The sequence below is a fragment of the Ailuropoda melanoleuca genome, chromosome 10, assembly GCF_002007445.2.
Source record: "Ailuropoda melanoleuca isolate Jingjing chromosome 10, ASM200744v2, whole genome shotgun sequence".
Classification (NCBI taxonomy): Eukaryota; Metazoa; Chordata; class Mammalia; order Carnivora; family Ursidae; genus Ailuropoda; species Ailuropoda melanoleuca.
Window position 1 is genome coordinate 109,796,589 of NC_048227.1, and position 16,425 is coordinate 109,813,013.

Here is a 16,425-nt window from a genome sequence, read left to right on the forward strand (position 1 = left end):
ACAACGTATGTCTACAGGACTGCGCTGTGGTTACAGGGAAAACCCGCTCGCCCCGCGGCGCTCAAGGGTCAGCCGTTAGGGAACAACAGGCAAGCAGGTACCATGGGGTATGAATGAACCAGCAAATATAAGTACAAACTTCCTACAAGAAAACATAGAGAATATCTTTGCAGGCTTTGGGTTGGCAAGATTTTCCAGCCAAGCCAGAAAGTAAAATTCGCACTTCATATCAACACGTATGTTCATTACGGGATATTATAACACAAACAGACGAACCGCAGATGAGGGGAAATATCTGTAATGCATACACCCTATGACAGTATCCGAACACACTTTTTAAAAAGCTCTACAACTTGAGGCGCCTGGGTGGCTCAGTCAGGGAAGCATCTGACTCTTCATTTGGACTCAGGTCATGTTCTCAGGGTCGTGAGATCCAGCCCTGTGTCCCGCTCCACGCTCAGTGTGCAGTCTGCTTGGAATTCGCTCTCCCTCCGCCTTGGCCTCTCCCCACCTTAGGCACACGCGCCTTCTCTCTCTCTCTCAGATAAATAAATAAACCTTTAAAAAAAACCATAAAAAGTTCTACTCATTAATAATAATAATTAAAAATAAGCCTTAATCATATGATATAGTATTCAATATCAGTCATTATTTAAAAAATGCAAATTAAAACCACAATAAAAATACCACAATAGCTAAAATTAAAAAGACTGAGGAAACAGGGCAGTCCCGGGGGTAGGAACGGCACCTGCCCTAGAAAGTAGCGAGGAGGCTCTCAGGGCGGAGCACGAGCCTGCCTGCAGCTGTGCTCCCATCCGCTTGCTCAGGAGAAAGGGGACACGTCTGCCCACAGACAGCTGCACCAGAAGCGGCTTCAGTCATGGACATGCCCAAACAGGAAACACCAGAGCCTCCCTGGCTAACCCGACAGAAAAACTCTCCACGGCCACAGGGACACCTAAGGGCACGGACAAAGGTCCCACTGCCACGGAGCTCTAGACAAGACAGACGCTGGGATACTCTTTGCTCTGGGGCATGGAAGGTCCCGGTGAAGGGGAAGTCCTGTGTCTGGAGGTAGCAGGGGTCCCAGGGGCATGTGCACCAGGCCACAGTGAGCCAAGTGAGTGTGGCCACTGCCAGTCCACGAGAGGGGCAGAGCCAGCCTCCGACCTGACTCGGAGCACACACATCAGTGCAATTGCGGATGAACTGTCAGCTCTGGCTGCCTCCACCTTCAATCTTGTCTTTTTAATTCTGACTCAAAAAATATTTTAGTATTGATTAAAAGTATAGAAAAATATCTTGCTTTAACTCCTCACAAACTTAAAAGACAGTCAGGTGAGGGTCAGAAGTAGATCTGAGATGGTTTCACTGCTGCTCTTGTATCGTGGACATAAATGTGCGCTGACCGCGGCGTAAAATGCATAGATGCCCCCATCGCTGCACCGGGGGCCCCACTGCCCGCGCGCAGACGTCCCAGTCGCTACTCCAGGGGCCATCCTGTCTGTGAGACCCTTTCAGCTTCTAGGTACTCTTCTGATCTGGAAGAAGGAAGAGATTACTGAAGAGATCACGTCACCACACCCCTTCGTGACCTGAGATGTTCTGGCTTCAACAAACGTGTGACCTGCATTTCATCAGAAGGCTGTGAATTCAATCTTCCTCTTAACTTACCGTGTCCGACATATGAGTGATGGTTTCTGGACACGATCTGCTTTCCTCACTAAAGTACTGCTGTGTTTAAGGCATGTTAATTAGTGATTTTTGAGCATATCTGAATCAGGAATGGGTGCTGTCTGTCCCCCTAGCCGGGGTGGAGACAGACAGGTGCACCCTTGCACTCATGAACAAGCCTCGGCTAGGTCCCAGTGGAGGCCTTGTTACTGAATGACAGACGTAGGTCTTCTGCGAGAAAATGGGTGGAAGTCGGTGGTTGCAACCCAGGATAGGAACGTCTGCCTGCCAAGCGGTCTCAGTCAGGAGGGTAGCTCTGCTGCAGACAGCCGGTACGCCAGATCCCAGGTAACCTAGCGCAGAATCTCTCCAAGCGTGACCTGAGGCCCAACTGCACCAAAATCAGGTGATCTTGTGAAAGTTCACATTTCCAGCCTCTTCCATGCATCTGTGAACACAGAACACGCAGGATAGGGGCCAAAATACCTTGGTATTTCCAGAAACACTCTACTAGACCTCGATACAAGCACATTTTGCACACCAGCATTCCCCAACACAATTGGAAATAGACACAGTATTTGTCCAGAGTGTGTGAGCCATAAATCTACAGCAAAACAGGCTGTACATCTTGACCACTGTTGGCCAGAGGGAAGTCACTCGCCCTTGAGTCCTGGAGTAAATTCTGCTGCCGACGGTGCATGCTGGCCATCATCCATTTGGGGCACAGACCAGGAGGCACTCTCCGTGCGCTGGGGGAGCCCTGACAGACCCAGATGCTGTCATAGCTCAGCCTCCTTCCCTTTCTGCCCAACGAAACCTGTCAGCAGCCCAAACTTGAAACCGATGCCTTATTTATGTTTCATCTTCTTAATTTATCACCTGGATAGGTCATGCCTGCATTACAGTGAAAGGTCGAGTTCTGGTACAATATTTTGGGTTTTACAGAAAATTACTTGAATACTAAAATAAATAACGTGGCAAAAGCAGGTTTTACTCCTCTAGTATGTGTTACACTTAAATTTATGGCTTTGCTGTTGACTTTGCTAGAATCTACAGAACATTTTCCAAGAGGAAAGTACTGAGACTCTTAGGTTCTTAGGAATGAAACTAGCTTTCGTGATGTGGCCTGATGAGGTAGGCAGGAAATATCTGGGAATGACATAAGCTTCAGAACTAGAACGTCATATATGAAAACAAATTTGAAAGTACTCAATGGCTGAAGAAAAAGAGTGTTATTGCCACATCAATAAAAATGGAAAACATCCTGCCTCCCACAGAATAAAATCTTGCGTAGAATTCAGTTTTGGTGTATAAGTCTAGGATGGAAAACATTCCTCGTGCCCGGGCCTCCCTAAGCAGTAGAGTGTGGCCTCCGCTCCCATTTCCGCTGCCACACGCTCCAGTCGCTCATCTCTTCCAGGCACCTCCCTGAGCCTCCCTGGGGGCACCCTGACTTCTGTCTGCATCCTGACATGGCTCTGTGGGTGTGCCGTGCCGGGCATGCCAGGCAGCTGACGTCAGCTCCATGGAGTGCAGATCATACAGTGCACCACGGCACTCAAGTATGTCAGCTTCCTCGTGCCTCAGTTTCCCTATCTGCACTATGAAGATAATTCACTTCCCACTTCCTAAAGATGTGATTAAAATACAAGTAAATGCTTATGTTGAACTCAAACTTTTTTCTTCTTGGCTCCAGATAAAAAATTAGTCGTGGGTGTGTAGACCTGTCCTACAGAGCGCAGCCTGGCGGACAGTCACTGACTCGAAGACAGCAGAGACCAGAAACAGAGCCCGCCAAGTGGCAGGTGCGCATGGGGCCCCCTGGGGGGTGGGGGGCAGGAGCTAGTCTCTCCGCACCGAGGCGGGCCCCGCCGGCTTCTCCAGTACAAAGAGGCCTCTGCTGACATCAACACGACTTCAGCTGACCAAAGCTGATTTTCCACTGAAAATGTGAAGCACGATTTTTTAAAAAACATCATATTCAAGAGTGAAACAGATGAGCACAGACCTATTTCTTCACAACAGAGAAAAGGGACAGAGAAACTGTTCAAATAGGCACAGTAACAAAACCCTTTTCCCTTCAACATGATTTTTAAGGACTGAGTATAATCAAAACGTACTGTTTTCTTAATTTAAAATTTAAAGTCCAAACCACAAAGATAAGAAAGTCGATTCATCAAGTTCACTGTTTGGCTTAATTTTGTGATCCCTGAGTCCACATTTGAAGTTTGAAGGAGTCACCCAGGCCAAACTGGGGGTGGGGGTGGAGGAAGGTTTAAGAGAGAATCTGATCTCTGGAGCACTTCAGAAGAGCCACGTATGAGACACACCTTCACCCACGTCTCACTGCAAAGACCACAAGGACTCCGCGGCTCCTGGGTCCCTGGGTCCACTCCTCTCCGCAGGACACCTGATGCTGGACTGGTGACCAGCTCTTCCTGTCTCTGGAGGTCATGGTGGGCGCCACAAGGACCAGACAGGCGGACAAGAAGGCAAAGGGCAGCCGGTGTGGCTCCTGCACTCCTGTCTGCACGTCAACACCGAGGACATGGCTGGAATCCAGTGTCCCTCCACATGGCCCTGAGCACACCCAGCCTCCCAGCCTGAGGAAGACTGTGGCTGCTGTCTGCTCCCCAGCCTGGTTCTCTGGCCCTGACACCAATGTCAGTTCCCCCACTCAGTGACTCCCACCAGAGTCTGCACCGTGGCTCAGAGCCCAAGATGCAGAGGTGAGGCTGGGGAGGTGGGAGGGCCCGGCAAGGACCCACACACGTGGAAGAGCCCACAATGACGTTCCAGTCCACTCTGCTACAGCCACAGCCCATGCTGTCTCCTCCTGTCCACCTAAATACTGCACATCTTATGAACTGTTGGGAGTACTTTCTGCAAAAATCACGGATGCACGAATGAGTGGTGGTCTGTTTGAGTTACATGTTCAAAAAAAAAAAAAAGAGGAAAAGCCATTCTCCGAGATGCATTACTAAGGAAACAGTCCCAGACAGGTGCTCTGCTTGGAGAAAAGAAAGCCCGTCTTATTTGCCCTCCCCCCGCCCCCAGCTCACTGCGAGGTGGTCTCTCAAACAGCAGCTGTCAGCAGCCCGGAGCCAGCACAGATGCGGGCGCCCCCTCCCCATGCACACAGTGCTGACACTTCCGCGTCTGTCTTCACCTGACTTCAGGGCCGATTCCCAAAGGCAAAGTCTATTTTTTTCTTTTTTTGGTAAAATTTTATACCAAGATGAAACCCACTCTCAGTCATCAAGGAGACTGAATTTTAATAGTAACATCTACATGATCTTCTAAATTAGAAACACCTAAGGGATCTGATGCTCTATTCCAAATAGGAACAGTCTTTTGTATCAGCTGTGGTGGGAGAACTACCATTCTTTCAGCTTCTCCTCCAACATCCCCACTGGCGCCCCCGCAAAGGTGGGCTCGTCTTGACACAGCGTGCAGGCGTGTGCATTACCTGGAACGCATCCTCCAAGCCTCCTGCAACCGCACACTCTCCTGAAGGGCCGTGGGAAGGAGAGACGCAGCATCACGACTTTTCACCCTTCACCTCCACAACAGAGCTGGAGACTCGTGGTTTATTTTGACTTTCGTAATTTATAATTCAATTTATTAAAGAGTCAAATTTTAAGACCTAGTTTCCTTAAGCTTCTCATTCAATTTAATATCTTATTTATTATATATAGAAACCTAGCAAATTTTAACAATCACATGCAAAGTGGGTTTCATTTATGTTAAATCTACTCATGATGAACAGATTAAAAATCTTTAGGCAATGAATTAAGTTTACAATTTAAGTTATTCTAAAATTGTCAAGATTCATTTCAAATATGTTATATTTTCTTGAATACTTTAAATGAAAAAAAGTTAAAACCCAAATGCTCCCAATTGTCAAAAATCTACAAAAGTAAACTCATAAATAAGGTGAATCTCAACTTCTCTTAAAAATTCAAACGCTGTTCACAAACAGCAAAATTTTCTCATCTTTCTCAACTAAAAAGTCATAAATCTAAGTCAATTCATATTCAGGCTGGAATCAAATATTTTAATATATCGAAATCCTTAAAACATTACAAACACCTAAAATATTAATTATTTTCAGATTATTCCTAAATTCATAGGAAACTATTAATACTGTGGGTTTGATATACTTCATCCGTATATTAACCCCAACCACTAGAGAAGCCAGTAAGGTTACCATGCTAGGGGGAGCCAGCAAACTTTTATTCAATTTAAAAACCAAGGAAAATAACCCTTTCCCAGATATAGACTCAGGTTATTTTTCATCGGCAGAGCTAAACACAACTCTCAAAGTAAGGTGGCCTATTTAACACACGTAGATTTGAATTTCATCCTCAGATGCTTTAGTAAATAAAATTTTCTAAAAGGTTTGACAAAAGATGACTTGGGAAGAATACAATATTGTCTGTGTACTTCTATTTGTATAATGATCTGTGTGATTCTAATGACCTTAATATAATCAAACTTTTAATAATTAAAGTGCATGCATGGCACCTGGCTCAACTCCTAACCCTACCAAACTAACAGCCTAGCAGAAAAAGAGACATGTTTGTCCAGGCATCCTTATGTCCTCCTACAGTCAACATCCAGCATTCACTCAAAAATTAAAACCCATCAATGGGGCGCCTGGGTGGCATAGTGGTTAAGCGTCTGCCTTCGGCTCAGGGCGTGATCCCGGCATTATGGGATCAAGCCCCACATCAGGCTCCTCCGCTATGAGCCTGCTTCTTCCTCTCCCACTCCCCCTGCTTGTGTTCCCTCTCTCGCTGGCTGTCTCTATCTCTGTCAAATAAATAAATAAAATCTTTAAAAAAAAAATTAAAACCCATCAAAAGAAAGGTAGGTGAGCCAACTGTCAAGAGACACAGCCATCAACAAAATGAGACTCTGATGTGACCTAAATATTGGAACTGCCAGCCAGGGAGCTTAGAAATTACAATCTTATGTGAAATCTACCATACTTTCATCAGGGAGATAAATTTTGAAGAGAAAAAACTTTCTAGGCCTAGTGTAATTAGAAGAGATCCAAGTTCTATACTTGCGAGAAAAATCAACAAAATAAAAAGCAAAACTGAATCTACAAAAAACACTATAAATACAAAGGACAAAATGTCACTTTTAAATTGGGTCCAAAAGATAAAGATATGAAGGATATAAACAAGCAATTTTAAAATGAAAAAACTCCAATAATTAATAGCATATGGAATAATACACAATCTTCATAATATTTTTAAAAAGGCAATATTTCTTGATAATGAGCTTAACGAAGATAATGAAAGTGTTAATAATCTAACCTGGTAAAGGAAACAAGCAATGGGGGACATCTGAAAACTATTTCTCTGTACATATCAGAATCCTTGCAGAGTTTTTGCTCTTTTACTCAGTAGCACTACATTTAATGACGTATATTGAGAAATAAAATCCAGATATAGAAAACACTGCATACTCAGGATGTACATCTGAACATTACTTATAACACCAAGATACTGGAAACAGCCCAAATGTCCACTGTGAAGTATCACGATCTTAAAGGAAAATAAAAAATTCTCAGGTTTCCATTTCTTAACCTTTTCCTTCTCTTTCTTCACACCAGGGGCTGTGGGCCTGAGAGGGGGGAACGGTCACTATGCCATCCTGCACACTTTCCACATTTGGTCCTCCTTTCTTCCCTTGCTGGGGTATTTTGAGTCATAGTCTGAACCATGTTGTGTAGACTGGACCCTGAACGCACGCACCTGCCTTCTTCTACTTGCTGACTACACTCACTATTAGAGCGCTCCATGTCTCTCCCTCGTGCTCTCGGGCAGCATTAGACCTGGTCTAAATGCAACCCGGCATAGCCAGGAAGACTGAACAAAACTTCCCCAAACATGCCCCACATAACACAGAATTGTAAAATGGGAAATACAGCCTCATTGCCCACTATCAATAAGAAAGAGCTTTTATATTATCTTATATCAATGCTCTTATTAATTATTTCATACTTGACACAGATAAAATTGATGATTATGATACCAACATAAGGTAAGGTTGATAACATGGTGAAATTATATTTGTGACTTCTTGCTACACATTCCAACAAATTCCACCTACTTCTGTCCTCACATGGAGCAGCTTTCCTCCATGGCTAAACCACAATTTCCCCAACCTTTCTTCCTGAACTTCTTGTGTGACTGGTAGTCACCCCTTTCAAACCAGGAACCCATGGGCTCACACCCCAGTCCTCTCTCTTCTGTAGCACCTGGTTTGGATTCCTCATACCTCTTGGCCACAGTCTGAGCCAGGATGACATTACTGGCGTGATTTCTGGATGTACGTTCCCACTCTAAACAGTCAAACATCTGAATGGACAGGTCTTATGACAAGTATCCCAGTGGCCGAAGCTGATGGCACAGCCTTCGAGCCAAGCATGGGCCATGCTGACTCGGCTACATTTCCCAGCAGGATGTGAGATGCTGCCACAGTCTCTGGGGTCTAGGCCCATGCTCCCTTGTGAGCTATCAGGATTCCTGCTCATTTTCAGAGTCCTCTCTTAGCCACAGGCCTTGTGAGAATAATTTCATTAGTACAAGTGCAATCTTCTTCCAAAAGACTCACAACTCTTATTTTGATAATTAGCAACAGCACTGGTGAAAATCACCACTCCTTTAACCATATCTAGTAGCATTCTGAGGGACCAAGGCTTTGATTTTTAGAGGGGATAATATGTCTCATAATTGAAATTTATTTAACAGAAACCTAGTCAAGTAATCTATCTCCTGCCTTTCCAAAAGTCATGCTGCGTCCCTGGCATTAGGTTGGTATCGCCTCCTCCCACCATGCCAGTCATTTGGACGAGCGCCTTAAATTAAGTTCCCAGCTGTGGCATGGAGAAACCAGTGCCTATCCTGCAGGGTTTTCGTGATCCCTGCCCTAATGAGGTTGTGACTCTGGAGAGCACAGCACCCAGCACTTGGCAGGTGTGGGCACCTGTGGGTTTCCTCCCTGGGCCTGCAAGTCCAGCACCATCCCGGGCACGATTCAGCACCAGGAGCCACCATGGAGGGGCGGGGCCGACCACACGACAAGGAGGAAACAAAAGCTTGAAGGTTAATGGTTGATCTGTGCAAGCACAATTCAAGTTGAGGGGAGTCACCCAGAATTCATGCAACGAAGAAACCTAAGAAGGTGAGGCAGTGGGTGGAAAAGGAAAGGCAGCCACGTTAGCTGCTGTGTTAAGTCTGCGGAGCTCAGGGCACCACGCCCATGCCACTAACCCAGACGCGCTGTTTCCCCCACAGTGCACCTGTGGGAGCGCTCGTTTCGTCTCCTCTTGTGAGGAGAGGGCATGTTTATGGGCACCCAGCACAAACGCAGCACTCCGCAGGAGTCACACTCTCCTGCCCAGACACGGAGGCGGCCCATCGCCCAGAGATGCAGACCCGCCCTCCTCAGCCGTACAGCAGCACTCCCGAACCCACAGACTGGAACCCGCCCCCTGAGCACGCACAAGGCCGCCCTCTGCACCTCAACATGTGTTCACACGCTAACATGTTAATACGCTAAAAGTTAAATGTGGATATGATGAGAACTCAGAGAAGTCTTTTTCTACAAATAAAAATATTAAATTATGATTTTGATGCACCATTTAATAGGTTTCTTAGAACAGAAGCTTGAGTCAGGTACTTCGGTTAATGGACACCAGTGATCTTGTAAAACAGAACACACACTTCAAAGGAAGCAGGAGGATACTGAGTTTCACTCCAATTTTGGAAAAGTTAGTGAAGGGATAATGTGCGTCTTAAAATCAAACAAATATTGTACTAAAAACAGAGACTTTTAAACATATCTAGAGGTCATTATAGAAGATGCATTCACAGAGATCTTTCTGATAACCGTGATCAGACAAAATGCAAACCTTTGGAACAGGGAGACTTTTTGTTACGAATTTCTGCATGCAAAGATAATCAGCCCTGGGTGGCTTTATCACCATTCCAAACGTTCAACGGCAATTTTATGGAAGTGAATTGCGCTGCTGCATGTTCATGTTTGAAAATGCTCGTTCCTGTTCTGTGGCCAGAAAACTGGCTCCTGCACCGACCCTCCCGCCACATCAGGGTCAAGGCTCAGGAGCAGCATGGCCTGCCCCCTTGCCTCCCGCTCCCCCTCGTAACCGTACTTGAACTGTCAAGCAGTCAGAGCAGCTCCTCATTCCGTTACGCAAAAAGACATTTTTATGCCAATACCGAATTTTCAGAGCCACAGACGTCGCGCTCCGCCTGAGGGTCACGACACCCTGCCCTCTGCCACGCGCCCTGCTGACCTTTCACCCCGCCGTATGTTCTGTGCTCCTTCCCTCCTGGACACTTGTCCACCTCACCGGTGCCGGGTCAGGCAGAGGATTCAAGCAGCAATCCAACAGCTCCAAGAGCTAACGACAACACGTAGTATCAACGAGAAGAGCAGGCCCCTGTGGTCCTCACAGCATGGCCTTATATCAGGGAAAGTGAATCATAATAACACATGCAGAGAACACTAAACCCGAAAGCCCACTAGCAGTGGACCACACGGCTATGTCACAGTTGACGTAGGCATGTAGGCTCGTTCAGGCATGTGAGGATCTCCATGGCATGGATGGGCGCTCTGTGGTCAGTGATGTGACCAGCCTGTTGCATCCATGCCTCCGACATCCAGTGTCACTGGAAGCCAGACGTGCCCGAGCGTCTAAGCCGCCTCTGATGGCAGCAGCGTGCTGGGGGGAGCAGGTGCAGTCCCACTTCGTTCACGTGTGGACACGCGCACACGCCCGGCTAACTCACACAATCATATGGTAACGCTAGTCTCTGAATCGACATCCCCAAATACTCACATTACCAAGTTTTAACAGTTGGTATTTTAATGCAAGGCCACACGCTCTCCCGCAGGATTGATTTGCAGCTGACGTAACTCTCTTCTCATCATTTGTCCTAATTACACGAACGCCTTTAAACTTTGTGGTCTCCCTCCTCCACCCAAATTCTATGGATGAGACTTTTCTACACCCTCTTCTCAGCCGCCCCGGGACTCGCCAACTACAGCGTTCACACTAGTGTGCGTGGACACACCCACGTTTCTGTAGCCGCGAGCAAGTGCACTGAATGACGAACACGTCCACTGCAGAACAAGCCTACACTCCCACATCCGCCTTCCGGGCGCAATGAAAACTGGCACGTCATCTTAAACATGACAGGATTTCACCAAAACAAAGGCCAACAGATACAGAAAACACAAGGAAAGCCTTGTAGGGAGGGAGGTGCTCCCCCTGCCACGAGGAGACTGTACCTGGGGGGCTGACGGGCTGAAGGCCACGCCAGTGACGGTGTCCGTGTGTCCAGCCAGTCTGTGAGAAAACGTGCTCGAGCCGACGTCATACATGTATGCCTGCAAGACAAACACATGGGGCTCCATGCTGAAAGGGCCAACAGTCAGTGAGGGCGGCAGGGCAGCCGCACCCCCACAGCTGGGCGACATTGTGGCCGCAGGTCACCTGACAGACCACTGCCCCCCAGCCGAAGAACCGACTCCATGATGCGTGCGTTTCTCCTCCTCGCCTTCTTGGGTCTTCATCGTGTAATTGATCCACCGCCCCTCATGCCTCCACAGTCCAACCTTACCTACGAGTCCCAAACTGAGTGAAAAAAGTGGTGTTTTACTGTCCTTTCCCATATATTTGAGACAAAACCATCTACTCTTTGTTTCCTACTAATTAGCCTGGAATTTGAGCGATTCAGATAGCTTGAACTTTTTCTATAGCTGTTGATAAAATTAAAAATAAGAACTTACATTCCTCTAATGGCATTATTATATGAAAATATACACACAGATGTATGTAAATATACACAGAGATGCCATCAGACACTTCATTTTAGGGACAGAAATCTGGGACTGGATACCGTCCTGATGAGATACGAGATGAGAGAGCCACTCTAATTTTTAAGCAACAAAATGTGCAAAAAGTGTTTTGTGGACTCTACTGGTAATAAAGACAAATGCCACACGGCAGCAAAAGCAAGACAGCTAGGCAATTCCTTTTTCCACAAAAACCTCACAAATGAGTCCTTTACATTTAGAACTTGCAGATGATCCTATCATTGGCTAAACGGTGGTTTCTGAAATAAAGTCGACAGATATCATATGTACCTTGGAGGGGAGAGATCAAAGCATGGATTTTTTCTTCTGACCCAGACGTGCTTATTTGAAAAGCTGCCCCTAACAGTTTCCAAAGTGGGCCCTGCTGCTGGCCCCGGGACTCCGCTCTGAGAGCCCCTGGCCCAGCAACGGTCACGCTGTGTGGTTCATCGGTGCCTACAGGACATTTCACGCTGCCGGGAACGTCAGGTACCCTCATAGTCATGCTGGGGAAGCAGGTTACGCGGAGAGTACGTGACCGCTACAGACATCGGGCATCAGCACTGACCTTCTAACCAAGTTTTTCTGACTCTAAACTTCTATGCTGTTCTGTGAGGCCGCCTATGACCTCGACTGTCCACAGAGGACTCGGGGCCTCTTCAGACTCGTTCCCGTTCCAGGGGCGACTCAGCGGCAGCCTCGCCCTCCACCTCCAGGGCACGCTCACATGGACGCTCTCGGGACTCAGGACTCTGCACGCGTCTGCCGTTCAGCTCGGCGGCTCCGGGGACCCACACGGGCCACCGCTCCTCGGCACCCGTCATATCTGACCATCAAACAGGGAGGTTAACGACCGCACAGGTGTGCCCCAGCTCCCTCCTGCCAGCCTCTCCACCTCCCAAGAACTACCACCGTCGCGCTCCGCAGACGAGGCCTCTAGGGAGCGCGCCGCTGCTCACGTCACAGTCCGAGTGCCTCGCCGGAGCCTTGCTGCACACGGCGCGTTTGCGTCACTGTCACCCGTGCACATGTGTGGGTGCCGAAGACTCGATGCCACACTGGCCAGCAGTACAGCCTGCACGGACGCCTACTCGGCGTCTCCAGCGAGGTTAAACCCACGCCAGGCTGCAGGCTCCACGGCCTCGCCCCCCGAGAGCCCCAGAGAAACACAGCGTCCACACGAAATCTGCAAAAAACTTCACCAAGTGAACCGACAACTCCTTTACACCCTATACGTAAAGTGGGGGCCGATGAAAAACGTATTCCTGGAGACACACATTGATCACACACACCCTAAATCTCTCTAGACCCCAAACCACGGAGAGAAACGAGGCGCAAACGTCTCACCACGTGGGTGTCTCCACAGGGAAAACCACCAGAACCCCCTGGAAAGGGGCGCCGTGCTCCGAGAAGCCGAAGCGCACCGGGTCCGCACGCTCCAGAGTTAAGTGGCCACCGGTGCGTGACCAGAGCCGGAAAGGGGCCGGCGTTCCCAGAGCGCGGCATCTAGGTGACGTGTGACACGGGCCGCGGACTTACGGCCGAAGATGAGAGACGAGTAGGGAGGGTAAAGGAAGAAGCAAACGTGTGGAGAAGCCACGAGGGCCGGGAGCCATGACAGCAAGGATTCCACGGAATGCGAAACAGCAGGAAAGAGGCCGGGGGCTGAGGGACTCGGGCTGGCGGTGCTCACGTTTCGGGAACGACACGCACCCAATTACAGAAGGCAGTCGAGTACGAGCTGATGGCTCCGGTTAACACGGTTAGACTCCAGGGGCCGTGCATGCAGGCTGATGCAGAACGGCAGAGAGCAGGGGGCAGGGGGAGGCTGCGGACAGCGGCAGGGCTGCCGGAGCGGGCGCTGGAGGGCGCGGCCTCTCCCTCCCTCCCCAGGAAGGCTGCAGACACGCGGAGCGGGCGGGCGCAGGCGGGTCTGAGGAGAGCGCGGGGACTGAAGAGCGACGCACCTTTCTTTCCAGAGCAGCATCTGGGAAAGTCCTTCCTGAGACGCCTTATGTTTTTACCGAATTTTGAGCGGGAACTAGCACTGCTTTGCATTTGCATGGACCTCACAACGCACATGAAATGACGCCATGACACCACGAAGGACGTCTAGCTAAGGGTCATTTAAGAAACAGCCCTTTGTTTTCTGTATGAAAAGGCTTTTGAATGACGCATCTTTTTGCCTGGAAGGTTTCTAAATCCAGTGAACCCTTCTGGTCATGGCAAAGATTAAACACAGAAACAGCCATCTGCGGCTGCGAGCATCAGAAGTATCTTTCATCAGATACACACTTGTCACCAGCTGCACTTTCCACAGCGTCAACGATCCGCCACGATGGACAGGATGCACCTTGTTTGATGCTGAAAACACGGGAACAACCTGCAAACGACCCAGTCCGTTATGATCCGCGAGCAGAACACAATGCTTTTCATTAGAGTCAGGAAGCCACTCGTCCCCGTCAAAGGGAAGTCGGCCGGAACTAACATGTATTAAGACACAAATGAAACTTGAAATAAATCCTTAGGAAGTAAGTCTCACTCTGAAACTGAAGCCATAAGCAGCAAGGGGCCGTGTGCTTCAGTCCAAAGATGAGGCTGAGGCACAAACCGCACGGCTGCTGAAAACGTTTCACCGACGCCGTCAGGGACTGAATGTACCGCTGAAAAGAGCGCTGTTCTGCAAACAGGACTAGACCAGTTCAGTACGAATATTTTGTAATTCTGTTGAACCGTATCCTCGAAGATGAAATTTCCTTCATTTTCTCATCTTACGTTACTCTGAACACATGTCCTTCATTTCCCTCTGCCTGGATTTTCTCCACAGAAACGGGAAAAGGAATTGCACAAACAAGTTAACTCCGTATCCTGAAGCTTCCTAACAGTGGTGATATTGTCCACCCGGGAATCAACCATCACACTGTGGTCACTCACTTTGCTCTTCAAAGTATTTTCAGAAACGGTGTTTCTCAGAACTGTGCGTGTTGCTTCAGATCACTGCATTTTTAGTTCACATACACACAAAAATTATAAAGTTTTCTCAGAAGACCCAAAGGTTCAAGATTTAAAACAGAGCCTTACTTAAAACCACATGAGGACAGAAACGTTGCCCACTTCTGCAGAAGCCAAGACTCCGTCAGGAAGCTCCTGATTTTGGTACTCGGAGCTGTGTGGCCACCACCACGTGAACGAGCAGATGTTACTGACGGGACTCTGGGTTTGCCCTCAAGTTTGGAGGCGACCTCCCCGTGGTCTGGCAGACGCGGGGATAAGTTCTGCCCTGCTCGCTGCCGCTTCCCCTTGCAGAGCCGCGCGAGGGATCCCTGGCACGTGCAGACCGCTGGTCACCCACCTGGCAGAGTCCTGCAGCGGGCTAGCAGCAGCTCTCACGGTCCTGCACAAATCTTCACCCACGTCGTTTCTAACTCTTTCAGCATCCTTGGACCTATGACCAATTACATAACCAGTCATCTCTAAGGACCCATTAGCTCATTTTTTGAAAACATGATCATAGCGTGACATGTCGGGCAAAGGGATCTGGCAAAAACGCCGCTTATATCAACCTGTAACGTTGGCAACACCCTGACAGAGTCATCACAGTTTGACCACAGCTGTCTATAACGTGAGACTCAAGCAAGCGTCACCAAATGCAGCTACGGAGCCCACTTCATCCGCACGGCAGACATCATGGCACACCGCTGCAGAGGAAACCCTGCGGGTCTGGGCCTGGGACGCAAAGCCCATCTCTCTCGAACCTGAGGGCCCTCCCTCTGGCAGAGAGGGGCTCGCCCAGGGGAAAAAACCAGGTCCCCTGTGTCTGCTTCTGCCTCCAAAGCCTGTGCATGGCTTTATTAAGAAAATTTTCAAATACATACAAACGTATGGGGAATTGCATAACCAACCCATACATGCATAACCCAAACACAACATTGTCAAGATTTTGCTATACTTGCTTAAACTACCACACCTTTGTACTTTAATTTTTCTTTTTAGTTTTTGTGATTGAAGAAGTATGAAGTATTTTTAGCAAATTGCTAAGATGATGTCCTAGGTACTTTGTATCTCTAAAAACATGGACACTGCGCACATGCCCGTGCTGATGTTTTATTCCTAACTAAAGTAAGTCCTGGAGAGGTGTCACCGGTCACAGCACACGCACAACATCCTCAGGTGTCCTTGCACACAGGCCCCACACAAGATCCATGAGCTGCTGTTACATCTCTCCGGCACTGCTGTTTGCAGCAATCCTTTCTCCCACACCAGCACTTGTTGGAGACATGGGGTCGGGTTCCCGAAGAATGTTCCACTCAGGACTTGTCTGTTCGCCTCTGTGTGATGTTTTTCAACTGGCTCCATCATCCTGTGTATGTGCTGTAAGCCAGAAATTATCTAAAAGACTCGTATTGGTTCAGTTTCTTTTTTTTGTTTGTTTGTTTAGTTTTAAATCTTTTATTTATTTATTTATTTATTTATTTATTTATTTATTTATTTATTCTTTAATGATTTTTTATTATATTATGTTAGTCACCATACAGTACATCCCCGGTTTCCGATGTAAAGTTCGATGATTTTAGTTGCATATAACACCCAGTGCACCATGCAATACGTGCCCTCCTTACCGCCCATCACCAGTCTATCCCCATTCCCTCACCCCCTCCCCTCTGAAGTCCTCAGTTTGTTTCCCAGAGTCCATAGTCTCTCATGCTTCATTGCCCCTTCTGATTACCCCCCTTTCTTTATCCCTTTCTTCCCCTACCGATCATCCTAGTTCTTATGTTCCATAGATGAGAGAAATCATATGATAATTGTCTTTCTCTGCTTGACTTATTTCACTTAGCATTATCTCCTCCA

General features: G+C 47.9%; 1 protein-coding gene across 1 annotated transcript in view; it reads right to left on the bottom strand.

Annotated features, from left to right (window-relative positions):
- WDR27 (WD repeat domain 27) overlaps positions 1–16,425 on the bottom strand; it is a 167,224-nt gene that overhangs the window by 64,460 nt on the left and 86,339 nt on the right. Inside the window, exon 27 of the mRNA XM_034669488.1 lies at positions 11,008–11,106. Within this exon, the coding sequence (XP_034525379.1) occupies positions 11,008–11,106 (99 nt within the window). The remainder of the gene's footprint in view (positions 1–11,007; positions 11,107–16,425) is intronic.